General features: G+C 43.5%; 2 protein-coding genes across 2 annotated transcripts in view; both read left to right on the top strand.

Annotated features, from left to right (window-relative positions):
- Positions 1-13,972, top strand: part of LOC100923766 (protein-arginine deiminase type-1) — a 52,532-nt gene extending 38,560 nt beyond the window's left edge. Inside the window, exons 12-16 of the mRNA XM_031962756.1 lie at positions 6,213-6,357; positions 7,441-7,534; positions 9,156-9,238; positions 11,093-11,218; positions 12,682-13,972. Of these exons, the coding sequence (XP_031818616.1) occupies positions 6,213-6,357; positions 7,441-7,534; positions 9,156-9,238; positions 11,093-11,218; positions 12,682-12,915 (682 nt within the window). The 3' untranslated portion in view covers positions 12,916-13,972. The remainder of the gene's footprint in view (positions 1-6,212; positions 6,358-7,440; positions 7,535-9,155; positions 9,239-11,092; positions 11,219-12,681) is intronic.
- An 8,480-nt stretch (positions 13,973-22,452) lies between these two features.
- LOC100922460 (protein-arginine deiminase type-3) overlaps positions 22,453-27,590 on the top strand; it is a 45,243-nt gene continuing 40,105 nt past the window's right edge. Inside the window, exon 1 of the mRNA XM_031962757.1 lies at positions 22,453-22,544. Within this exon, the coding sequence (XP_031818617.1) occupies positions 22,453-22,544 (92 nt within the window). The remainder of the gene's footprint in view (positions 22,545-27,590) is intronic.

The raw sequence follows: 27,590 nt of genomic DNA, 5'->3' as shown, positions 1-27,590 counted from the left end.
TAGAATCTTGGGATTTAGAAGATTGGAAAGAGTGTGTTGTAGACTTTAAAATCATAACATTTCATAGTCATTGAATTTTAGAATTCAGAAGCTTAGAATCACAAAATTCTACAACTTGGACCAATTGATATTTTAACATTATAGAATCTTTGTCATCAGAGACACCAGGGGTTACTAGACCAACCCCTCTCTCAGAGCAAGAATTCTTCCATCACAACTCCAGTCAAGAGTTACCCATCTTGCCCTTGAATGGCTCTGGGACACTTTTTCCCAAAGCAACACAATCCATTCATTGGTAGATTTCAGCTCGATGGAGAGTTTTCTTACAATCAGAGCTCTCCCTAAAACATCTGATGTTGGTCCAGGATCTTTCTGGAGTCATAGAGCACAGCTCATGGCAATGTCATACAGTGGGAGAGCATGGTCCTTGTCTGGAGTCAGAAGAACTGGATTCAAATCCATGTGATCCTGGGCAAGTCACTTTAATAATAACCCTGAAGCTCTCTTCTAGCTCTAATGAGGATGATGATGATATCATCGATGATGATAGTAGAAGGTACACCTTTCGCAAGCTCACTCCTCACATATTGTACCATAAATGTCTTGTATAAGCCGGATGTCTCCATTTCTCCCTACCCCATGCATAAAATAATTCCTAGCATTATCAGTGTCCTGGTTCCCCCCAAGTCTTCCCATTTTGTCAGGGTCCCTCTCAAAATGCAATGCTCAGATTTCAATGTAAAGGAGTAGCTCTGACATTCTATGTCCTAAAGACTTTACCACTCTGACAGATGTTGTATATTCTAAGGTTTCCTTCTAGATCTGTTATTCTACATTCTAAGGTCCCCTAGTCTGAACATTCTGCATTCTAATGGCCTCCAAAGCTCATACATTCTATGTTCTAAGATAGTTTCGAGGGGTAGCGAGGTGGTGCAGTGGATAGAGCACCAACCCTGAGTTCAAATCTGGCCTTAGACACTTAACACTTCCTAGCTGTATGGCCCTGGGCAAGTCACTTAACCCCAATTGCCTCAGCTAAAAAAAAAATAGCTTCTAACTTTGATATCTTTTAAGAGTTCCTCTCAGCTCTTACAACCTGTGTCCCAAGGTTCTTTCCCCTCTCTGACATCCTCTATTTTAAGCTCTGGCATTGTGTTCTAACCTCCTTTCACATTCTGATATTTGCCATTCTAAAGCCCCTCTTAACTCTCACATTTTATTTCTAAGATCATTAAGAGCTCTGAAATTCTTTTTTAAGGTCTTTCCCAAGTTCAGACATTCTGGGGTCCAAGGTCTTTTTTTTTTTAACTTCTGATATTGTTTTAAGATTTCCTTTTAGCTCTGACATTCTAAGTCCTAATGTTCCTTTTCTAGCATTTTTGTAAGGTTATCGATCTTGGGCCAGCTGTAGGGATTTCCCACTGGAGGTGTTATGTATGTTACCAACAAAGGTAGTGTTGTCCTGAAGCTAGGATGTGTGTGTGTGTATATGTGCAAATGCACACACGTGTGTAATGAAAGTAGTGACCTTATTGGCTCGGTGGGTGGGAGAGCTATTGGGCTGCCTTGGATAAAAGAAGGGGAAGAGACTCATCAATTCCTTCTTGCTTAATGATCCTTGGGTTTCACAAAGTCTATTCGGCCACACAGCAAATGTTGCAGGGTTACCTCTCAGCATTCTCCCAGCCCGGGACCAACTTAGGATGATTGAGTGGTTGGTTAAGATGCCAGAATGACAGAAGTGATCAAACAAGAACCCTGATGGCTTGAATCTGTCAGAAAACAAGGCTTTGGGGGCCTCTGCCCCACCCCTCAGGTTGAATATCACCCATGTGTTCTCAATGGGAACCTCCAGAGAGCTCCAGCAAATGGACACCACCCACCTCCTGGCTCCTGTGGAATGGGGTGTGCTGTGGGAGGGATCTGTGCAGCCCCTAATGAAGTCCTTGCCAAAGATAATGGCTAGTAGAGCAAATGTCACTGTAAAGTCAAACAGAGCTAAAGGCTGGCCCTCTCGTCACTGTGCTCTCCAACATAGAATCTGAAAGCAGAGATCAGGTAGTTCTGAGGTTAAAGAGATTGAGAGACCGAGTCCAGGAACCCGAAGAGCTCTTTCATTTCCAGTCTCTTGGGCTGGACTGGGTGGGAGCCTCTTCCTGGCTTTGGACGGAAACCACGCAGCATAGCTAGGGTACTCGGGGCTGAGCTGCTACCATGTTTACGAGGTCAGGAGCGGAGCACTAGCCTATTTGGTGATTCATATCTAAAACACTCACATTGTGGCTTGATTCTGAAATCCAGCAGCAGAAAACCCTAGAGAGCCACGACCCGCATGGTGGACTGCTTAGTCCCTACTGCGCTCTTTCTGGACCTGTCATATGAAGGTGTTGCTTGTTTTGCGGGGAGGACAGAATTGATATCCCAAAGAGAAGCTTGAGGTATAAGCCCTATGGAGAGACGTGTGGAGGGGTGAGGATGAGGTGGTAGAGATTTCAGGGCTGCCCATCAACCTTCCCCACTGGGAATGTGGGGGGTTGGGTTGAGTCCCAAAGAGCTCATTTATCCACTCCCAGAGAAATGGAGAAGAGATTGCCTACTATGTTCCAAGGACTGTGCTAGGAACAGGGTTCAAGTACAAAGAAGGAAAGATTCCCTTTGCACAATGAATTTATATTCTTTTTTTTTTTAATAGCCTTTTATTTACAGGATATATACATGGGTAACTTTACAGCATTAACAATTGCCAAACCTCTTGTTCCAATTTTTCACCTCTTACCCCCCCACCCCCTCCCCTAAATGGCAGGATGACCAGTAGATGTTAAATATATTAAAATATAACTTAGATACACAATAAGTATACATGACCAAAACATTATTTTGCTGTACAAAAAGAATCAGACTCTGAATTATTGTACAATTAGCTTGTGAAGGAAATCAAAAATGCAGGTGTGCATAAATATAGGGATTGGGAATTCAATGTAATGGTTTTTAGTCATCTCCCAGAGTTCTTTTTCTGGGTATAGCTAGTTCAGTTCATTACTGCTCCATTAGAAATGATTTGGTTGATCTCGTTGCTGAGGATGGCCTGATCCATCAGAACTGGTCATCATCTAGTATTGTTGTTGAAGTATATAATGATCTCCTGGTCCTGCTCATTTCACTCAGCATCAGTTCGTGTAAGTCTCTCCAGGCCTTTCTGAAATCATCCTGTTGGTCATTTCTTACAGAACAGTAATATTCCATAATTTTCATATACCACAATTTAATGAATTTATATTCTAATGGGGAAGATGACAAGTACTTTAAAAAATATAATATAATGTAATATAACAAAGGTATGAAGTATGAAGTAGCTGAAATATGAGTTGGTCTCCTTGGCATTTCAGGGCAGGTTTTCCAGGGGTCTCACAATCATTGCTTTCTGTCCTGGGTCTTCTTGTCCATCCATCCCCCTAAAGCCATCGTATCTTTGCCCATTGTCCCATCTTATGCTGTCTGTGAGAGGAGTTAGAGTGCAGGAGAAAGATCAGTCATGACTTCTGAGCAGGTCTACTCCTGGCTGTGGGGCTAACTTTTTCATGATTTTAGCCAATTATTTCTCCCCTTTGAACTTTGCAGGGATGAGGGGAGAGACTTCTCTAGTTCTAATTCTCTGTTCCAAATTATCTTCCAGCTCTGACATCTTCTGTTCTCCCACCTATATTAATTATTCTATATCCAAGTTCTCTTCCATTTCTAACGATCTATGTTCTGAAGGCTTTTCCATCTGATAGTCTAGGATCTCCCCAAGAGCTGATTCTTTGAACGTGTGCTCCCTCTGGTGGAAGCTTCTATAGGAGTGAGGTGACCATTCCTAGACTTAGGAACCGGGTCCTGGGGACAGCTCCGCCCCTTGACCTACAAGGCATCTTTTAGTGATGGGTTGCCAGAGGAGAACTCTATTTGGAGGATTCCGTGTCTGTTTCTGTCTTCCATGCAGTTCAGTCTCATAGAATCTTAGACATATTTATTCTTCACAGATAAGATCGCTGAGCCAGCAGGCAATAAGCCTGCTTCCCAATCATTGAAACTTTCTGACTCTCATTGAGCTCATCCATGAAATGGAAATAATACTGGAATTCCTAAAGACAGGGGGCTAGACTGGTTGATTTCTTAAAGATTTGATTTCTTAAAGACTGAAATCTTTTAAGATTAATCTTAATCTTTTTGATTAAGAAATCTTCACCCATTTTCTCTTCAATCATCAAGATCCAACCCTTAATTTTCCTTCCTTTTCTTTCTTTCTTCCCTCCCTCCTTTCTTCCTTTCCTTCCTCCATCCCTCTTTCCTTCCCTTCTTTCCTTTCTTCCTTCTTTCCTTCCTTCCTCCCTTCTTTCATTCCTTCCTTCCTCCTTCTCTCCATCCTTCCATACCTTCCCTCTTTTCTTCCTTCCTTCCTCCCTTTCTCCTTTTTCTCCCTCCCTATTTTCCTTCCTTCCTCCCTCCCTCTCTTTTTCTTTCCTTCATTACTTCTTTCTTTCTTCCTCCCTTCCTCTCTCTCCCTTCCTTCTTTCTTTTCTTTTTCCATCTTTTCTTCCTTTCTCCCTCTTTCTCACCCACCCCTCCCTTCTTTTCTTCCTTCCTTTCTCCCCCTTTTTTCTTTTCTTCTCTCCTTCCTTTCTCCCATCCTTTCTCTCTCCCTTCCTTCCTTTGTCTCTCCCTTTCTTTTTTCTTTTATGAGATATATTGTTTCTTCAGCCTAAAGAAAACATATTTACTCTAAAATTTTAGTATGAAATATTTTTAAATGTTTTACTGAAAACAATCTGGAAAATCAATACACCCACCTAAACTTGTTTAGCAACTATTTACAGTTAAATGAATTCATTTCAAAGAATAAAATATCATAATGGTTTGGATCTCCCTCTGTTTCCCACAGAACCCCTCCATGCCTTCTCGTGGCTTCTGTCACACTGCTCCCTCTGGTCTGGTCTTACCATTACTTCCTTACCTAAGGCAGAATTCCAGCCCCCACAGGAAGAAATCCTGCTTTTTAAGTTGATTGTTAGAAGACTAATATATGTGATATCTTCATCCTAATCCTGTTTTGGTCAGGTGAATTTAGCATGTCAGTTAGTCTCCCTCTCTGAGGTAAGATTACCCACCTCTATTCTATGGTAATGTTTTTCTCTTCTTTATTTGAGTTTCCAGATATTCTGAGAGTAATCTTTCCCTCCGTCTCATATTTTCTCTCTTCTTATATCATGTTCCAGGGACTGTGCTAGAAATTGGGTTCAAGTACAAAGAAGGAAAGATTCCCTTTGCACAATGAATTTATATTCTAATGGGGAAGGTAACAAATACTTTAAAATATATAATATAAGGTAATATAACAAAGGTATGAAGTATGAAGTGGTTGAAATATGAGTTGGTCTCCTTGCCATTCCAGGGCAGATTTTCCAGGGGTCTCACAATCATTGCTTTCTGTCCTGGGTCTTCTTGTCCATCCATCCCCCCAAAAGCCATTGGGTCTTTGCCCATTGTCCCAGAGGGGAAAAAAGAGAGGAGTTGAGAGTAGAGGAGCTTTGAAAGAGGGAAAAGAAAACAAATACTTATTAAGCACCTTACTATATGCCAGGTACTGTCCTCATAACAACTCTGGGAGGCACTATTATTCTCATTTTACAGTTGGGGAAACTGAGGCAGACAGATTAAGTGATGTGTCCAGGATCATGTGGCTAATAAATATCTGAGGCTGGCTTTGAACTCAAGTTTTCCTGACTCCAGACTCAGTGGTCTATCCATTATGTCACCTAGCTATCTGATTCTCTTTCTGGAGAGAAGACTTTTAGAAAAGATGAGGAGGGGAGTAAAAACAATGACAAATCAGAGCAAAGAAAAGGGAGGAGAAAAGAAATAAGGATGGAAGAGATAAATGGGAAAAGAAAATTAGAGAGAAAAGAAGGGGAAGAATGAATGTGAATGAGCTGTTGAATCAACAAGGAACAAAATGCTCAAATGATGGTATCTGGGTCTCATGGTCTCGGGCATGGGGCTTATGATTTTGGGTCCTTTCTGGATGAAGTTTCCAGGGAGAAAAAGACAAAGGTGATAACAATCACACAATAGATGTCTTTGGAAGTACTACTACATTAGGTAACCTTCTCTAGGTTGGCAGAATTCTCCCCTGTTCTGCTTTGCTGTGACAATGATCTTTCTCCCTTGGGTGCTAGGTCAGGTGGCCGCCGGATGGCTAAGGTCGTCCGGAACTTTCTGTATGCCCAGAAGGTACAGTCCCCCGTGGAACTCTATTCTGACTGGTTAAGCGTGGGCCACGTGGATGAGTTCCTCAGCTTCGTTCCTGCCCCTGGACCGAAGGTACAGTGTCCCGAGCCGCTTATTTCCCTCCTCAGCTTGGATGATTATCATGGTAACTGTAGAGTGGTGAATTTAAATAAAAGAGCATCAAGTTATGTGTTCCAGAACAGCAACCAAGGCTGAGTTAATGGGGCTTTGTCCAGGGTGCTGAAACCCATAAGTCATATTTCCTGCTTTTGTCTCAAGATCCTCTATAGCCCTCTATCACTTTGCCAAAACTACTCCTGGCCCTTCACCAAGTCCTACCCACACACGCTGTTGTTCTTAACTGTCCTTGGGCCTGCCTTGCCTTCACTTTCTATCAGCTAGTGGTTAAAAGTTGGGAACTATTGTCCATGCAATCCACTCTATCTTCTGGTGCAAATGGGTCTATGGTGAACTGCCCTCTACATTGCTCCCATCTTCTACTGAATTTGTCTAATGTCCACTCATGACTCTGATACCACAGCAAATGGGGAAACAGAGCAAGGTGATGGCAATTATGAAAGGATTTCTACAGGAGATAAGATGTTAAAGCAAACTTTTTTCTTGCATTCTGCAATAATGGAGGGGAAGATTTCTGGCTTTTCTCAGAGATCTGCCTTTGGCCAAAAAAATCAGAGCTTAGGCTTTTTAGAAGGATCTTCCTTTGAGGGTCCTTACTTATCATTTTATGATCTTGGGCAAGTCACTACTCCCTGAGCCTCAGTTTCCCCTTCTATAATTTGAAGAAAGTTGGGCTAAATTCACTTTAAGGAGTCTTCTACTTCTAATATCTTATGTTTTAAGGTCCTTCCCAGCTCTAACATCTTGGGTTCTAAGGTCCTCCCAGCTCTGACATTCTGTGTTCTAAAGCTCCTCCCATCTCTGACATCCTGTGTTCTGAAGGCCCTCCCAGTTCTGACATTCCATTTTCTAAGGCTCCTCCCAGCTCTGATATTACATACTCTAATATCCCTTCCAGCTCTGATATTTTATGTTTTAAGGTCCCCTCCCAGTACCAACATTCTTTTTCCTAAGGCTCCTCCCAGTTCAAACATTCTTGGTTTTAAGTGCTTTCTCCAATTATAAATCTGTGACAAAGGTGTCCTCTTTCCCTGGCAGGGTTTCCGGCTGTTACTGGCTAGCCCCGATGCTTGCTTCAAACTCTTTCAGGAGAAGAAGGATGAGGGCTATGGGACTGCCACCCAGTTTGAAGGTGAGTTGCTATTAAACGTAATCATATCTTGTCTCTTTCATCTTTTGATCTCTCTGTGTTTCATAAACATCACTTAATCACTGGGTCCAACATTAACATTCCAGCTGCATCTAAAGATCTCTTGGGATGTGGAACAAACTTTAATTAATTCCCCCAACATCCCTGCTTGGGAGTGAGGGGTGATGATTCTCCTTTTACGGGGCAGGGATCTGTGGAACAGAGAAGCTGGTTAACTTGCCTGAAACCCTAAGACTATCAGTGATCCTTTGAGGAATTAGAATCCAGAACTTCTAGTTGCCTTCCTACATATCAAAGCCAGAATCATAAAATCACAGCACCATTGATTGCTTGAAGGCCTGATGGGATCTTAAAGGCCATCAACTCTGACCCACTCCTTTTACAGAAGAGAGAAGTCAGACTCCAAGAGACTAAAAGAGATATCAGAGGTGACTGCTGTGATGTCTGAAAAATTTTGGAAAATAGGAATCATCTCAAAATTCCAGATACAAAAAGATCTCAATTGATATTTTGGCCTGAAAATGTCTGAGACAAGATCTGAACTCAGATCTTCTGGATTATGCTATTTCCCAAATAGAAGAGAGTCTTTTTTCTTTGAAGTTCTTTTTCTTATACAAAAGATGGAAAGAAGTGAGAAGGTCTAGAGTGAGAAAGTATTACAAACTGGAGAGGAGAGAAGAGCAAATAAAAAGTTGGAATAGAATGCATCAATGAATATGGGGAAAGTGATGAAATGAAGATGGAAACACCGAGACACGGGTTCTCTTGCTGTGCTCCAGTTTGATTTGTGAGCTTAGGACAATTGTATTTTGGTTTATATATTTGCAAAATTGGACTGGAGACCCATAAGAGTACAGAGCCCATGGAAAAAGTCATATTGGATTGAATTATATTTATTGAGTACCAGGTTGTGGGAATATCCTTACTCCATTAATCGTTTATTCTCCTTTCAAATTGATCCTAAGATGATGGGAGCAATTTAAGAGGTAGGACCCTAGCCTGTCTAGTATTCTTTGATTCCCAACTCTATCATGTATGTTAGTTGCTGCCATCTCTAAATTTGATAATTATCCCATCTGGACTTTCACTTAGGTTATCAATAAAAATGTTGAAGGGGAAAACGGTCAAAGACCATGGAGTGGAATTCTACTGGACACCTTCCTTCAAGCTTAAGATCAACCCAAGAATGGTTTCTTTCTAGGTCCAGTCATTCAACTAGTTCTCATTCCCTCTCTTCTCTAAGCCACCTCTTTCCATCTTTTTCACAAGGAAATACAAAAGACTGGCAGATGCTTGGCTGACATCCAAATACACTGTGTCTATGGCATTTCCTTGATCCACCTGTTTGGTCACCCTATGAAATAAAGAAAGGAAATGAGGCTGATTTGTTCTTATTGCAGACCTGCTGGCTCTTCATGATCACCACATCTTTTTCTAAGCATTCACAAACCATCTCTTTAATAGTGGGCTCTAGAATTTTACCAGAAATCTAAGTTGAACTCACTAGCTTAAAGTTTGAAGGCTCTTTCCTCTTCCTTAAAAGTAAAATAAAACAACAAAAAACAATTGATTCCAAGTTGATTCTATGGCCTCTCTCTTGCAGGATTGAAAAGGAGAAAGAAAAAAATAACCATTGATGAGATGCTGAATGATAGAAGCCTTAGAAGTGACAATCGTTATGCGCAGGTGAGGGACTTACTACTGAGGTGGGTAAGAAGAGGTTTCTTTGGAATGAGAAGAGTAATCGGGGTCTTGAAATCTTCCTCTTGATGAACTGGGTTTACTGGCCCTGTCCAGGGTACTTGGGAGGGCTTGTGGGGGAAGTGTGGGGGAACACGGTAGTCCAAATGTTCACAGGGGACTATTTGTGCCTGACCTATGGCAGACCATTCCAAGCTCATATTGGTTTGATCAGCCGGAATCAGACACCCTATAACTCGACTCTAACTTAATGATATTATTTTGGTCCTCTTCAAGTACAAAGGACAACCTCCAGCCATGGTAGTCCAAAGGAGACAAGTCTTTCCCTGAGGGAGCCATCCACTTGAGAGGAAAAACTTTGGGAGAGATATAGATTTGATCCTTAAAGAATCCCCAGCTGGAGATGGGAGAAGATTCAGGTTTTGCACTCAAGGGATCAATCCCCAGCCTGGGGCAGGGGGGAGAAGATTCTGTTCTTGCCCTCAGGAATTCTCAGTCCAACAGTGACATAATTCCTGTTCTCAAGGATCTCAAAGATCTTATAGTATGAAGAAGGAAGACATAGATCCCATCTCTAAAATCTCCTGCCCTCAGGGAATTCTCAGTTTGAGGAAGGACACATATAGCCCTTGAGCTTAGGGAACTTCTGATAGAGTAAAGTTAAAGGTGCCCACACAGATACTCAAAGAACTATAATCAAATTGTAAAGTTGCTTTCCTTCTGTTCACAAAGGACAGAGCCATAATCAGGAAACTTTGTACTCTTGGCAAGTGGCCAGAAGTGTGCCCTCATTTTTGGCAGAGGAGGTGTGATGAGAGACCACCACCCCCCCAACTGAGAGTAGAAAGCAGAGATCCTAGACTACTGTCTACTGACCCAGCCACTTTTGAGGAGAGCACTACATGTCAGGATTTGGAATAGCAGGATGAGATGGGAGATGTCTATGCCCATCATGGTAGCTTCCTATTTTAATTTATTATTCTTATTAATTAGATGTTAAGATCTGTTGTTCCTATATAAATCAGTCACCCTCGGGCCAAAGTCCCAATTGTCTCACTTTAGTTCTGGCTCTGAATAGGGTTGTGTATCCTTTCCTTTTCCCTACTTTCCTTCTACCCCTTCCAATAGCAACAAAGTTAGAGAGAATGGACCTTAGGATGATCAAGACTCCCAGGGTCAGGTGGAATTTGCCTTGAATGTCAGAACAGAGAAAGAGAAGGAGAAGATGCAGCTCTTGGGAAGAGATTCCTGAAGTGGGATAAAAAAACAGGGTGGGGGGAAGAATCTGGAGGTGTTGTTGGGGAAGTCCATTGGGGACTTGATCTGATAAGGAAATCAAGGTTCTAGCAAGGAGAGCTAAAGCTCACACCAATGGATTCCTTTTGGGGAAACTAGGGGTGGTGGTAGGATCCAGATGATGGAGAAAGGAAAATCTTGGAGGAACAACCTTAGGATAGATTGGTAAGGTGGATCCAGAGCAGGATTTTCTTTCCTAGCCTTACTTCCCCCCCCCCCCCAGTACAGTGTGCTGTATATTCCCAGAAGCCCCTAATTAAAGAATAAGATCTTTCTTCCATTCTCCATTTTTATTGGTGGGGGCCAAAGATTTAATATGGTGGAAGGAGGATTTGGAGGGTTTGGCATCTAAACTCCTGGGTTTGACTGTAAGCTCTCTTATGGCCTAGCTGTGTGACTCTGTACAGGTCATTTTCAATTTGGATCTTGGCTTTCCTTTTGGAAAATGGGTGAGCAGGGGATCAAATGATTTTGAAAGTTCCTTCCAGCTCTAGAGTCGATGGTACTCATTGTCTCTTCTCTCCCTATCCACCTCCCATTCAGAAATGCATTGACTGGAACCGTGAGGTCCTGAAACGGGAGCTGGGCCTGTCAGAGAGTGACATCGTTGACATCCCCCAGCTCTTCAAGCTCAGTGACTCCTACGCAGAGGCCTTCTTCCCTGACATGGTGAGGGAACTGGCATGAGCTGCCAGGGAGAACCTTCCTCTCCTTTGGGGAATATTCCATAGTCGCCCTTTTGGGAATATCCAGCAGATGCAAGGATGGATGTGGGAGAGAGGTGGGAAGTCTGAGGGGGAAGGAGTCAAATTTAAAAACAATTAAGAAAGTAACTTGGGAGGATGGGGTCAAAAACATGGGAAAATCCAGAAGAATTGGGGAGAATAACCCATTAAGGGTTTCTCCTTCCCTTCCTTTCTTGTGAATCTTTCTGGATTTTTCTCTAGAAAATGCTTATTCCCTGCCTCACTTTGGTGCAGTGCTAAATCTGGTATGAGGAGACTTAGGTTCAAATTCCTACCCTGGCACCTGTGGGACCCTGGACAAGCCATTGGGCCTCAGTTTCTTCATTCGTAAAGTGAGAGGGTTAGACAATCTTATCTAACCTTTAAGGTCTCTTCCAGCTCTCAAACTGTGATCCCAGATGAAATTCAACTGAAGGAATTAGGAGATTTAGTTTGGAGAAGAGAAGACTGAGGGGAATAGGAAAACTACAAGCATCTAAAGGGTAGATAATAGATGAGGAGCTTGGACTTTTTCTGCTTGAGTTCAGAGGAAGAATTAAGAACGGGTGATAGAAGCTGCAGACAGGAAAGATATCTTCTCAAAGGAAAGGAGGAAGTTAAAAATTTTTTTTTAAAAAAACCAACTTCCTAAGTGGAAGAGCTCTTCAAAAGTGGAATGGTTGCTTTTGGAGGTGGTGGTTGACTTAATTCTGGAAATCTTCAAAGACAGAATTAATGATCTTATTTCACTGATGGAGACTGGACTAGATGGTATCTGGGGGTTACCATCCGATCCATCTGAGATACTGTAATTCAGTTTTTGAACCCGTGTGGGAACGGGTCATTCCTTCCTGCCCACTTGAAAATATGTGCTGCTTCCTCAGCTGTTCCCTGACTTCTTGCCTGCTTGGGAAACTGGGCTGCCTTTTGTTGCGGAGGCTCTAATTAGCCAAGGGGAGCTGACTAGCTAGATCTGGTGATGTGATCTCACTGGGAATCCAGAGGTCTTGTGAGTGTGTCACTCTTGGGAGGGGCTGGGAGTTGATCTTATCACCTGAGTCTGGGAGCCCATTATGGAATCCAAGTTTAGATTCCACTAGGAAACTATCTGGGAATATTCTGAGGTTGGAAGTGGAGAGATATTCACAGTCCCACTGACAGAGCTGGTTCTGGTCTTCAGTTTTACAGTTGGGAAAACTGAGGTCCAGGAAAGGGAAGCAACTTACACATTATACATATTGTATGTAGGAGAACTGGGACTTTAATCCAGGTCTCCTCCGTCATGGTCCATTGCTCTTATTATTATCCCAAACTAAGTGCCTTGAACCCAAAGGTAGACTCAACTGGTGAACCTTCATCTTCTGAGTACAATCTCTATGTCATCTTCCCTGTCTCTTCCTACTATAGGTAAACATGATCGTCTTGGGGAAGTTCTTGGGGATTCCCAAGCCCTTTGGACCCATCATTAATGGGCGCTGCTGTCTGGAACAGAAGGTCCAGGACTTGCTGCAGCCGCTGGGACTCAAGTGCACTTTCATTGATGATTACCAATCCTACCACGTGTTAATGGGCGAGATCCACTGTGGCACTAATGTCCGACGGAAGCCCTTTTCTTTTAAGTGGTGGAACATGATTCCCTGAGCTGGATCCCCTCCCACCGTCTCCTCCTCCTTATCCTCATAAGAACATCAGCGTGGGGAGGAGGATTGCCCACCTGTCTTGGAAAGAGGCCATCAGCAGTATCCTGAAGCACAGACCCCCAGTCACCAGGCCCTAACCATCACTACAGGATATCTTTGGGATTTTTCACCTTCTTTGTGGAGAAAGATGACATTAACTGGTCCATCCAATCTTCAATGAAAACATACCCTCAGTTCTCCTTTTTTGCCTTTTCTCTGCAAGTCCAATTGGTCCTTCTCAAAGAAATGTAATAGTCCTTGTGTTCTATCCCAGACCTAAATGGACAAGCACAGTGTGTGTGTGTGTGTGTGTGTGTGTGTGTGTGTGTGTGTCCACCATGCTGGATGGGATCAGCTGGTGGGTTTTGATTTTCCCAGTTTAAGGATCATGGGGGATCATGGAATCTTAGAGCTGGATAAGATTCAATGTTCCCATTTTACAGAAGAGAAGAACTGAGATCCAGAATAGGGAAGTGACTTTCAAGATCACATCTCAATATAATAGCAGAGCCAGAACTTTGGATCACACGACCAAAGACTCTCAGAGTTGGAGAGGTCCTGAGAATTCACCTAACTTAATGTAGAATGAATGAATAAAGATCTCCTCGATGATATCCCCCAAGGATCATCATCCACAGAAACTTCTACTTGAATTCATCCACTGGTGGGGAGCACACTACCTCCCGAGGTCAGCCCTCTCTGGGACAATTCATTCTTAGGAAGCTTTTTCCCAGCATCAAGACTAAATTGTCCCTACCACTTGCCCCACTACAACCTCTCCTATCTTCTAGGTCTCCTATATTCTAGGTATTAGCCTTAGCTAATATCCAGCAGATCTTAACAGTGTGAGTCTGGTACTAGCCAGCCAGTTGCTTCCTCCCACAGTGAACTCACTGGATATCTCAGATTCTCTCCCTCTCTCTTATCTGTCTCTCTGTCTCTGTGTCTCTGTGTGTCTCTTTCTCTCTGTCTCTGTTTCTGTCTCTGTATCTGTCTCTGTATGTGTGTGTGTCTCTGTCTCTCTCTGTGTGTGTTTCTCTGTCTGTCTCTGTCTCTCTGTATGTGTCTCTCTTTTTGTCTCTCTGTGTCTGTGTCTGTGTGTGTGTGTGTCTCTCTCTCTCTCCGTGTGTTTCTCTCTCTGTCTCTGTGTGTGTGTTTCTCTGTCTCCCTGTCTGTCTGTGTATGTGTGTTTCTCTGTCTGTCTCTCTCCCTCTGTGTGTGTGTGTTTCTCTGTCTCTGTCTTTCTCTGTCTCTCTTTTTGTCTCTCTCTGTCTCTCTGTCTCTGGGTGTGTGTGTGTTTGTCTGTCTCTCTGTCTCTCTGTTTGTCTCTCTGTGTGTGTTTCTCTGTCTGTCTCTCTGTCTCTCTCTCTCTGTTTCTCTGTCTGTCTGTCTGTGTTTCTCTGTCTCTGTGTCTCTGTCTCTCTCTCTCTTTCTCTCTCTTTGTCTGTCTGTCTCTCTCTCTCTCTCTCTCTCTCTCTCTCTCTCTCTCTCTCTGTCGCTACATCCTGACTCTCACTTTACCATTAGCCCAGTGGATGAATGAACAGAAAGGTCCTACAAAAAACAATAACAAAAAATATCCCTTTAATAGCTGACTCTGTTCCCAGGCAGATTGCTACTTTATTGGGGGGAACCCCTAATTATGGACACAGCCTGTTTCCGGCCTCAAAGTGCTGAGTGCTCCCAGCTGATCCGGAGGAGAAAGCCAGTCAGTGTGAGGTTGGGGAGCCCTAGGAAGAGCTGGCTGGGGCGAGGCTGAAGCTTGCATCATTTCACTTTCTTCCTGATCCCCACTCCACCATATCTTTGCCCATCGTCCTGTGTCGTGCTGTCTGTGAGAGGAGTGTGTGAGGGAGTGTCTGTGGGGGCTCCTGTTCTGAAGCACTTGTTGAAGACCAAGCACTTACCAAGGTCCAAGGATTCCAGATCTGGCTGCTTTGAGTCTTGGGTTGCTGTAACTAGTAATGGGGTTTCTTGGCATGATTTTCAGATGGAGGAGCAATGCATGATAAGAAGTCAGCTCCACTTCTCTTTCTTTGGAAACCCCAGTTGGTGATGGGGTGATTATCTCCCCCATCTTAGAAATGAGGGAATTAAGGATCAATGCAGGAAAGTGACTTGTTCAGAACCATACAAGCAAGATGGAGCCCAGATTTGTACCACATTTCTTGACTCAGAGGCCAGTTGTCCTCCCACTAAACCAGATCCTTCCAGAGACAGGGATGGAGAGTCCAAATATTCAGAAAGGGGGAAACACATTGACTTATCTTAGAAGGTGGGGCTTAATTCCTTCTAATTGTCCTTCATTCTGTAGAAAGAGGAAGGATCTTGCTCTGTCTCTGCTCATCAGCACCCAGACTGTGCATGTACATTTATTTTTAGTCTCGGTGGCCCAGGGAGTAAACTTTTGTAGTCTGGTATTATCCCCTGGAACAAGAGAGAGGTTACTTGTCATGGGATCTTAGGATGGTGGGTCTAGAGTTGGGCTAGAGGTCATCTAGCCCAACTCTTTTTACAAATGAGTAAACTGAGACCCACTGAGGTTGTTTAACTTGCCTCCTTCCCCATCTTCCCCTCCCACATGTTATGGATATGGAAAACAGATCTAGAGAAAAAAAATCACAAATTCTCAGCTCTAGAAGTGGAAGCCAGGATGTTCTGCCCAACCCCTGCCCATCTATTCCAGTCCCCTCATTTTATAGGTATAGAAGAAACTGAGACTCAGATTAACTGGATTCCTCAAAAAGATGCAGGACATTAAGTGAGGGACAGGAAATGAATCCATATCCCTCAGCTCCAATTTTTGCCCATTGTCTCCTAAAGAGTTCTTGGGGAAGTTGAGAGTAGAGTTCCAATCTTCTGGAACAGGGCACTTTCTTTTGTATCACCAGTGGTTGCTCTGGGGATGCTGGTGGGGCAGGGGCCATTTTGGAAATGAACGAGTCCTAGTGATGCAGTGAATATTCCTTATTCCCATTTATCCCCAGTCCCATCATCCCCTACCCCTATTCCACAACCCAGATTTTGGTCAGAAAAGAGTTCCAGTGGAGCCAGGAGATACCATAAAGCATCATGGAGCTGAAGGTGTGGGGAAGGGGGTGAATATAATGGTCGGGATCTTCCCTAAAGTCCCTCTGTCAGAAGACTTCTCTGCTTCCTCGCCAGGACTCAGGAGGGCTATGCAGTGATTCATGTGAGAGAAGAAAGAGAAGTGGGGGACTCCTAGAGCACAGACCTGGACTGTCACCTAGGGATTTCTCCTTGGTGGGGATGCTTTGGAAGCCTATTCTGAGAATGTTGCAGGATGATGGTCATTGAGTTGCCCGTCATCTCCTAGGTGGTCAATAAAAGCATAAACACACTCACCTGACTCAGGGTCAGTCATTGGGCATCCAAAGGGGGTCTGGGAGTGGAAAACAAGAACCCAGCTCCCACCTCATTGGGGGGCAATAAAAGCATAGACACATTTACCTGACTCAGGGTCAGTCACTGGTGTGTCCCAAGGAGATTTGGGAGTGAGAAACAAGAACCTGGCAGTGTCCACCATGCTACTTCTCTTTTCCCACTCGCTATATCCCTACTTCCCAACCTTCTACTCAACCCTCTACTATCCCCGTTTGCAGAGAACAAAATCCATCATTTCCTTTACTACAGGTGAGAACCAGCAGCTTATTGCTGTCAATATCCTCACTGCCAGCAATAGTTAACATTTATATAGTGCTTTCAAATTTGCAAAGTCCCTTACAAACATCTGATTGGAGCTCCGTGATCCCATGAGGCAGCTACTACCATCATTATCCCAACTTTCCCAGTCAAATTATTTGTCCCATGATCCCACAGCCAGAATAAGCATTGGAGTCAGGATCTAAATACAAGTCTTCTTGACCCCAAATCAGGATCACAGGATCAGAGCCAGAAGACTCCTCAGAGGTCATCTTGTCCAACTCCCTCATTTTACAGGGAAACTAAGGCTGGGAGAAGCTGAGAGACTTATCTAAGATTAGGAGAGATACCAGGCTCTTGCAACTATGATTATCTTCACTTTATAAATAAGGAAAATGAGGCTCAAAGAAGCCAACTTGTCCAGGATCAGGTAGCTAGTAAATGGTTCACCTGATTTCCTGTCTTGTGTTTTTTTAATTAGACTCATAAGATCTAGACCTTAGAGACCTACACCAACCTACTAATTTGAGAAGAGTACAGGAGATGTGGGTGAAACTGAATTCTTGTCCTAACAGAGATTCGAACCCACCTCCGCAAATCTAGTACTCTTTCCACTCCACCGAGCTATCTACACAAGGGCACCACATCCATTGTGCTGAGGCTTTTCTTTCTCCCTCCCCCTTCCCATCCATTATCCACAAAGTGCCAAGCATGCAGCTTATCCCAAGGACCCTGGGCACATGCCCCATTACCCTCTAGGGGAGTCCCACCCTGTTGATGATTATCATGGGAGGAGTAGATCCTCCCTCTTCATCTTTTCCCAACCTCCATCTACTAATCTTCTCTATCTCAGAGGGGACCTAAGGTTTTTTTGTTTTGTTTTGTTTTGGGGCAACTTTTCTCCTCCCTGGCCCGAAGGGCTGGGCTATTTCTCTTGGGAGGCTGGGCACATACCCACATACACATCAGGGCTCCCTCCTGCCAAAAATAGAAGGGTGTATTGGGGGAAAATGCTGGATTTGGGATCATAGAACCCAGGTTCTGGCTCTTCCATCTCTTCTTTGGGTGGCTTTGAGTTAAATGCTTCACTTAGTTCTTTCTTCTATAAAATAAATGGAAAGGTGAAGGAGGGGAGATGTTGGACTAGTTGACTTCTGGGTTCCCTTCCAGCTCTGAATCCAATCCCCTGAATAGTCAAACACTCACATTTCCCCCTGATCTCCTCCATTGGGTGTCCCTTCCAGAGGGACAGATTTCAGCCCATCCAGTCCCTCCACAAAGTCTTCTCCCAATCCCTCCTTGTAGGGAGTGACCCTGCCTCCTGGAGGGACTGATCAGTGAAGCAATGGTACTGGCTGGGTCAGGAAGGCTTTGAGCACTGCCCTGGCAACAGATAATTACTCGTTACTTACTCTGTTCCCTTGTGTATAGTAAGTAAGACTTATGTGTGGGGACAAAAGAAGAAAAAAGGGCAGATTCCTTGTTTTTAAGAAACTTATGATGGAGGAAAGGTACAAGGTGAAAATAGAGTCAGCCAGTCAACAAGCATCTCTCAAGCATTTTTACCATTGCAGGCACTATGCTAAGTGCTGCTGATCCCAAGAAAGGTAGGTTCAACCAGACCACTGCCATTGCTGCTTCCCAACCCCCTCTCACCTGCCTCACCTGCTTGAAATCCCAACCTAAGATTTCTATTTCTGTAGTTTAAGGCTTTTAAAAAAATAAATAACATTTATTTTTTATTTTTGTACCACTTATTTTCCCCACTATAACCTCTTCTCCCCTGCCCCCAGAGAGCCTTATAACAAAGAAAAAGAGGGAAAAGTTTTATCAAAATTAGCCAACTCATCCAAAAAGTTTGATATTAGAATCAGTATTCCACACCCATTGTCTCCCTACCTCTTCAAAGAAGAGGTAGAAGTGTCTTTTCTTCCTTCTCCTCCTCCTCCTTCTCCTTCTCTTCCTTCTCCTCGCTTTTCTCCCTCCCTCCCTCCCTCCCTCTCTCCTTCCCTCTTTCCTTCCCTTTCTCCCTTACTCTTTCTCTCCCTTTCCCTCCTTCTCTCCCTTTCTCTTCTTCCTTCTCTCTCTTTCCCTCCTTCCCTCCCTCCCTCTCTTTCTTTCCCTCCTTCCCTCTCTCTTCCCTCCTTTCCTTCCCGTCTCTCTCAGTAATCATGGTTAAGTGACTCACCCAGGATCACACAACTAATATCTGAGCAATTTGAACTTGGTCCTCCTAACTCTAGGGTCAGTGCTCTGTCCCCTGCACCACCTAGCTGTTCCTTCTTCTACCTTTCTTTGGGGGAGAGGGTGTCAAGATTGGTCACTAAAATTTCATGGTATTTAGTTTCAATTGTTTTGTTATTGTTCTTTGTGTTTATATAGTCCCAATTCTTGTATATATTGTTTTCCTGATTCCGCTTAATGTGACCTTGCATCAGTTCATGTCTTCCTTGCTTCTCTGTATTCATTATTTTCACAATTTCTCTGGTACAGTAATAATCCACTGTCTTCACCCACTACAACTTGTTGAGACATTGATCAATGGGCTATTATAAAGTTCTGATTAAATTGTTCAAATTTAAATCTCCCAGAGAGGGACAGTAATCTGGATTATCCACCATTTGCACTTTAACATGAACTAATTTAGTTTTTCCTTTCCTTAGCATAGGTTTGGAGCACAGAGGGAGTGGTAAGGATACTAGGATCTGAGGTAATGTGAGGTGATGCTGGCAATGCTCCATCTGGCCAGCAAAGTGAGATTCCTAACCCGCAGGTCCAAGTACGAGGTCCCCACACTCAGTCACTTCCATCACTTCCAGGATCAAAGCCAAGACTTTGGTTAGGTATTCAGAGCTCTTTATAACCTAACCCTATCTTCCGTTTCCAGTTTTTCTACCTTCTACTCCACACAGATATACTCTGATCCATTAAAGCTGGCTTACTCACTGTTCCAACAAAAAGACTCATCTCTTATCTCTGGGCATTTTGTTGTCTCCCATGCCTGAGATGCTCTCCCTCCTCGGTTCTGACTCTTGGTGTCCCTTACTTCCTTCAGGTCCTAAGTACTAAAAATACCTTAGTAGATTAAGGAGTTTGGAAATTAATCATTTTAAGATTGTGGGAGAGAACTCCTGAGCCTTTGGGATTAATTCCAGGAACTCATTCCCTTCTAAATTAAAACCTCGCCTTCTATAAGAAACCTTTTCCAATCTCTCTTAATTCTAATGTCTTCCCTCCATCAATTATTTTCTGTTTCTCCTGTATATAACTTGTTCGTGCAGATTTGTTTGTTTGCTGTCTGCCCTTTTAGATTGTATTCTCCTTGAGGACAGAAACCAGTTTTGCCTTTCTTTGTATACCCAATCCTTAATAGGGTGGCTGGCACATAGTAGGTTCTTAATAGATGTTTCTTGATTGATTGATCTGAGGTGACTGGAGGAGGGGGAAAGAAGTACTAGGGCATGGGAAAGGGAGATTGAGGATGATGAAGACAAAAGTTCTCCTATTTCACAATTTTTTGAGAGGCAGATCTTGCCTACTGGCTAATGAGCAAATAAGCATTTATTAAGTTCTTACTATGTCCTAGGCACACATGCTAAGCAGTGGAGTTACAAAGAAAAGCAAAAACAAAGTCCCTGACTTCAAGGATCTTCTAATCTAATGGGACAGATAACATGCAAATAACCATATACATTCAAGACACAAATAGTATAAATAAAAGGTAATTTCTAAAAGATCTTGAGCAAGTCACTTTATCTTGTTTGCTTTAGTTTCCTAATCTGTGAAATGATCTGGAGGAGGAAATGGCAAACCATTTGGGTATCTTTATCTCAAAGGAAAAAGTCCCAAAGAAAGAAAAACTCAAAGAGGGTTCAAATGGGTTAGGATACCACTGAAATGAATGAACAACAATAAAAATCTCTGAGGGAAGGCACTAACTGGGGAGAGTGTGGGAATTGGGAAAGTGCCTTGCAGGTGGTTGAATTCTCCAAATTTGTACCGAGAGCCAGTAGCTTTTCTAGCCATTTGAAAGCATTTGCTTCTTACTTCTGCCCCTGGAATTGAGCAACCATTTTTGAGAAATTCATTTTGCACTTGAAAAAACAGAGATTGTTTAAACCGATTTAAGATTGAGCCAGATAAATTGTGAGCAGGGCCCTTGTATAAGTATCTGCCTGGTAGGGTCCTTGTATAAGTATCTGCCTGGTATAGTATAGTGGGAAAAAGGCTGGACTAGGAGGCAGGAGATTTGAATTCTAATCATAGCTATGCTACTAACTTGAATGTCTTGGGCAAGTCCCTTTCCTTTCCTAGTCCTCAGTTTTTTTCATCTATAAAAGGATAGGATTAGATTATAAAGTTCTTTAAGCACTGATATTCTATATTGTTAAGTTCCCCTAATCTATATCAATATTCTATGTTTTTTGATCCCTTCAAGCTCTACCACTCTAACAATCAACCAAGAAGATGCTAACAAGTACTACTAATGAAAAGGTAAAGAATTATGGCAATAAATGTAAAGTTCTATATTTGGGTCCAAAAATCAACTGCCCAAGCACAAGGGATGGGAGGAGAATGTTTGGCTAGTCAAGAATTGGATTATGCTGGGGTATGGCTTCAAAAAACCCAAAATGTGGGCTTGACAGTGTGATGTGACAACGAAAAGAGCTAAAATAAATCTAGCTACATAGAATAAACACAGGGAACAGAAAGGAGGGGAAAATGCAGGCCTGATACCCTCCGGCAATAGAGTTCTGGGCTACCATATTTGAGAAAAGATACTGACTAAATGGAACACATCTGGAGAAGGGTGGCCAGGATGGGGAGGGGACTGGGGAGCATCCCATATGAGGATCACTTAAAGGAACTCGGATGCTTAGACTTGGAAGACTGAGGGAGACTCACTTAATTGAAAAGTTTACTATAATTATTATTAAGCATTTATGTGCTTTGGTAGGTTAAAGGATAAAAGAATAAAAAAATAAAAATAAAAAACTCTGCTCTCCAGGAAGAGAACATGCACATATATGAATAGAAGATAGGATTCAGTGGGACCTAGCTGTACATACCAAATAAGATATAATTGAGGGAAAACGGACATTAATAGTTGGAGGAACACGATAACCGTCCTCAGTATTTGAAGGACTGTCATAGGGAAGATTTTGTCCTGGTTGACCCCAGAGGCCAAGGAGAGAGAATTAAGGATGCAGATTTAGGTTTAATGAATAAAGAACATTTTCTAAGGATCAGAGGTGTCCAAAATAGCCACCCTGGGGAGAGAGTGGGTTTGTTCTTCAGCAGGAGTCTGAGTGGCTGCCATAGCCAGCACGCGATAGAAAGGATTCCTGTTCGGGGACTGGTCGGACCAGAAGTCCCGAGGTCCCTTCTGACTCATAAATTTTGCGATTTGTGAATATCCCCACCGCTTGGACACGTGTCCCCCAGAAGCATCTGGTCCAAGGGAAAGCCAGCAGCCTTCCGGCTCCCCCAGTTCCACTGGTCCAGGGGCTCCCGACTTTCTGTGCCACACCCTACTTTCCCCCACCCCAGAAAAGTTCACCACCAGGTGAGACTCCAGTCAAGAGGCTCCTGCTGTGGGTATCTCTGGGCGGGTACCTGGTGCTCACTCCCTAAGGGGCATAATTAGCTCGCACAGGACAAGTGGTTCATATGTAAATGAAGAGCATCCTACGGCCAATTGTGAGCCGGAGCTCCTGGGAGGGCTAAGGCATGGACCAATGAACTACCACCTTTGAAAAATAAGAGGAGGGCTCCCGGCCCCCAACCTGGTCCTTTAAAAGACTCATGCTCGGCCAGAGCCTGGTGGGGTTTCATCATGTCCCTCCAGAGGATAGTCCGAGTGTCCCTGGAGCATCCCACCAGCGCAGTGTGTGTGGCCGGAGTGGAAACGCTGGTGGATATTTATGGGTAAGAGGACCAGGCTGGGCCAGGGAGGGTCTGGGAGCTGGAGGAGAGATGGGGACTGGTTTGCATCCTTCCCCCAGGAGCCTTCACCCCACATTGGGTCCCGCTGCTCCTGGGGGGAGAAGGGCGGGGACGTTGGAAATGAAGAGAAAGAGATGTGAGGATTCATCAGTCATTTCTCTGTGGTGTTTGGCATTTGGGGATAATGAGAAAAATTAATTCTCGGTTTAGCCGTTCTCATCCGGGCTGTGGTCTAGAACGGCGGCCAAACCACAGAATAATTGCATCTCGAGCAAGACCGGGAAGCGTTGAGTAATGTCAGCATCATAGGAAAACAGAATATCAGAGCGGAAAAGTTCCTTGTACCCTCAGAAGTCGGGACTAGTCTTTGAACTTAGAACTTAGAACAGAGCTGGGAGGGATAGTAGAACATAGACTGCTAACGCTGGATGGGGCTCTGGAACCCAGAAGATCAAAGAAGACCGAATCTTAGACCCCACCAAGCTCAACCCTGTCTTTGCTCACTGATCAGACTAAAGCTAAGAGGGAGGAGATGATTTCTGCAAGACCCCATGGCTCTTACTTAAGCGGGAAATGAGATCGTTGATTCTCAGCCTGGATCTCTTGCCATTATACCTTTCTGGAAATAGAATCAATTTTCTTAAAAACAAAATAAAATAAAATCTCGCAGACTTTTGAGAAGAATTGTCTTGTGAGTTACTGCCTGGAACTAGGGCAGAGGCAAGAATGATGATCCTGGGGTCTGAAAGTCCCAAAGAAGGGCAGGGATTGGCTCTGATGTGGGGGGTCCAAGTTAGGGACCTGCTGGGAGCAGAGCTTGTCCTGCTCCTGGGTCCGCTGTGAAGCTCTGGAGCCTTTTTCACAGATCAGAGGATCTTGTCACAAGATACAATCACAATCGTGGAGGGGTCTCCATTCCTGAGTGAAGACAGATGGGAATATATGTCCTGTCTCTCCTCCAATTGGCCTTTTAGAGTGCCAGGAAGAAGGGCACTCCATCTACCCCTAGGGAAAGTCTCTCCCATAGCTTCCGCCTGATCTGGCTCTTGGAAAATGAATGGAGAGGATGCTCCATCTACGTGTACAAGTATTTTTGTGCTCATTTTATAGATGAGGAGCCCGAGTCTCTGGCTCAGAGAAATATGGCATCCCTGAATCCTTTGAATTTGAAGGGAGGGCTTGGGAGCCCATCCAGTTTACCTTAACCATTCCTCAAGCACTTATTAGCTCAGAGACTCTGGACAAAGCAGTCTGGCCTTCAGTTTCTCGAATGCAAACTGAGGCTAATAAATCTTTCCTTGCAGGGGAAGATCAAAGGAGATAATGTGACACACTTTGCCAGCCTTAAAATGTCCCATAAATGTGGGCTGTTATTAGGGTTAATTTCTAGATGATCAGACTGAGGTCTTGAGAAGTATAGGGCAGGGCGCCAGGACTCAAACCCAGCTCAAGTCCAGTGCTCCTTCCAGTGTACCATGGTTCTCTCATTTCCTGCCCCTAGGGCTTCTGGGAGTAGGACTAGCTGCAGCTGGAAAGGAGGAGGGCTGACTGGCCACGGGATCTTGTGGGCAGTGATTTGGGTTGAGAGGGTGTGAGGAGCCTGCTTTGGGGAAGGGCTGGGTATTCTCCCTGGAGGTGTCCACAGAAAAGCATCTCTTGTGATGGCGGCTTCTTCCTGTTCTAGGAGCTAAAGTTGAGAGCAGGGGAAATAACCTTCACCGGCTTCTTCTGGAAGACAGGCTGGGTGGAACAACCAACAAAGTTCAGCAGAGGCAATCCATCATGGCAAGGGAAACCCTTGTTGGGAAGGAGGTTGAGGGTAGGAGACTTGAGGCTGTGCCCAAAGGCTCCTTACTCACTCGCTCCAGCTGCCTCCTTTCCATTCTTTTCACTGACTTGTGTCCTGGAAAGATATATTCTGGGGGTTGGTCATGGGGGCATCCTTGAGCAAGGAATCTCTTCAGGGGAGCCGAGGTTAGCTTAGAGGTCATCAAATGTCCATCTCTCTTTTACAAAAGTGGAAACTGAGGCACAGGGAGGAGAAAGATCGCTTTGGTAATATGTAGGGCACGTTATAATGGATATGTATTTCACATATGAGTTTCTAACTCAACAAGTTAGAGTCAGTGGGCATTTATGTACCTTTCTCTTTGCTGATTTTATTTGTAAAGTGGCAGGTCCTGAATTCAACTCCTTTTCTTCTGTGGGGTTTTTTTTTTTTCTGAGGCAAGTGACTTGCCCAGGGTCACACAGCCAGGAAGTATTAAGTGTCTGAGGTCACATTGGAACTCAAGTCCTCCCAACTTCAGGCTGGTGCTCCATCCACTGCGCCACCCAGCTGCCCCCTGGTTTCTCTTGCCATGTCACCAAGCTACTGACATGGGAGGGGACCTCTGTCTACCCATTTGTTCTCTTGTGCAAATCAGCTGAGGCAGGATTCAGCATAGTGTGGCAAGAAAAGCCCAATACTGGCAGTTAGGGAACTCTGAATCCCACTCTATGACTCATGAGACTGTCGGATGAAATGGTTATAGGGCTTATTAATCCTATAAAACCACTGCAGAAATTTCTTGGGCTTCAGAGGAAGGAAGAGTTTGCTTATGGAAGGAAGAGGGAAGAATGACCCTGAGAGAAGATCCCAATATAAGATTTGGGCAATAATGAATAATAATAATAGCTAATATTTATATAATGCTCACTATGTGCCAGGTTCTGTGCTAAGTACTTTACAATGATTATTTCATTTGATCTTCATAACAGCTCTGCAAAGTAGGTGCTGTTATTACCCCCATTTTACAGATGAGGAAACTGAGGTTAACATAGGTTCAGTGACTTGTCCTTGGTTAACTGTCTGAAACCAGATTTGAACTCGGGAGTCCAGCCCGAGCACTCCGCCCATTGTGTCACCCAGCTGTCTTCTATTGTTGTTGGGTTGTTTCAATCATTCTTAATGTTCTTGACCCCACTTGAGGTTTTCTTGGCAAATGGCTTCTCCATTTTTATAGCCCATTTTTCTCCAGCCCATTTTTATAGATGAAGAATGAAGATAAACAAGGTTAAATGACTTGCCCAGGGTCACACAGCTAGTAAGGGTCTGAGGAGGATTGGATTTATGAAGATGAGTTTTCTTAATTCCAAACCCAGTGCTCTATCCACTATGGCGCCCTCTAGCTGCCGGCCCTCCGGGTATCAGAGCACATTCTGAAAAGACTAAGAGCATGGAGCCTGGGAACTGTGGACTAGTGAGTTTGATGTTGGTTCCTGGCAAAACTTTGCGAAGTTTTAATAAGGGGATCGTTGACCGACATTTAGAAAAGGAATCAGTGATCACAAAGAACCAGCATGAGTTCATCACAAGCAGATGCCTACTTAATTTCCTTTTTTTAACAGGTTTTGATCAGGGGCTATAGATCAGGGTTTCTTAAACTTTCTCCACTCACAACCCTTTTTCACTGGAGACACTTTTACATATAGAGCTATAAAATAAATATACAAATCAAATATTTACTGATAAGAAATCATAATGAAAATTATTTTGAAATAATTCTTTGGGATACATGTGATTTCACCATTTATTAAAGAGGAAAGCAAATTTTCATATTGGATTGCTGGCTTATTTTCATATAAAGAATTAAATCTTGGTGCGGGCAGCTAGGTGGCTCAGTGGATAGAGCACCAGCCTGAAGTCAGGAGGATCTGAGTTCAAATCTGATCCCTTAACACTTCCTAGCTGTGTGACCCTGGGCAAGTCACTTAACCCCAATTGTCCCAGCCAAAAAAAAAAAATCTTGGTGGAATATTTGATATCTTTTACTATTGCCACATTTTTCACAGCCCCCACATTCAGTTATGCAATCCCATACAGAGTCGTGACCCACAGTTTAAGAAGCTTTGCTTTAAGGTTTCCAAAGTGTTTTATGTATCATCTCATTCGATTCCCATAATAACCCTAAGACCTAAAAGTTATTAATATTTCCTTTTATTTATTTGTTTGTTTATCGTGAGGCAATTGGGCTTAAGTGACTTGCCCAAGGTTATATATCTAGTAAGGGTTAAATTGGACTCTGGACCTCCTGACTCCAGGGCTGGTGGTCTATCCACTGTACTATCTAGCTGCCCCAAAATCCCCTTTTAACAAATAAGGAAAGTGAGACTAAGAGGGGTAAAGTTTCTAGGTTAGGATTACACAGCTAGCATAAGTAGCAGTTGAACTCAGATCCTGACTTCAGCTCCAGTGTTTTTCCACAGTGATACTTTTAAATATCTCTTTCCTCACAACAATCTTTGAACTGCTTAGAGCAGCATTTTTCATAGTTTTTGGTCTCAGAACCCTTTTTCCCCCTTAAAAATTATGGCCTCAGACACTTGACATTTCCCAGCTGTGTGACCTTGGGCAAGTCACTTACCAACCCAGTTGAAAACCCTAAAAAGCTTATGTTTATGTGGGTTATAGCTATTGATATTTACCATATTAGAAATGACAACATCTTAATATTATTATAGAAAATGATTTGACTTCAATAATCCTTCCAAAAGAGTCTTAGGGACCCCTAGGCTTCCCAGACTACATTTTGAGGACTGCTGACTTGGAGAATAATCAATGTGCTAAGAAAATGGAGGTGTAAGATGTGACTCAGTCCAACTCAGAATTCCCCATCTGAAGGCAGCTGTTTGCTGATTCCTGATTTCTCATCCCTAAAGAGTGCTTTCCAGAGAGCGTCCAGAACATGACCCTTTGGGGATGACTCAGTGGGATCTCAAAGCATTTTGTTTTAAAAAAAAAAAAAAAGGAAAGTATCATTATCCCCCTTTAAAGATGAGAAATTAGTCTCAGAGAGGTGACATGACTTGCCTGGGGTTACTCAGCTATTAAATCATGTAGCTACAGGACGCTAGAACTGCAAGGGGCCTTAGAACTCATCCAGTTCAATTCTTTTATTTTTCAGAGGAGGAAACCAAGGGCTATCCAAATGAAGTGACTTGCCCCAAATCAAAAGATAGGAAGTGATAGAGCTGAGACCTGAGCCT

Source organism: Sarcophilus harrisii, chromosome 3 (genome assembly GCF_902635505.1).
Source record: "Sarcophilus harrisii chromosome 3, mSarHar1.11, whole genome shotgun sequence".
Taxonomy (NCBI): Eukaryota; Metazoa; Chordata; class Mammalia; order Dasyuromorphia; family Dasyuridae; genus Sarcophilus; species Sarcophilus harrisii.
Note: the sequence above shows the minus strand (reverse complement) of the source record. Positions and strands in the feature narration are given on the sequence as shown.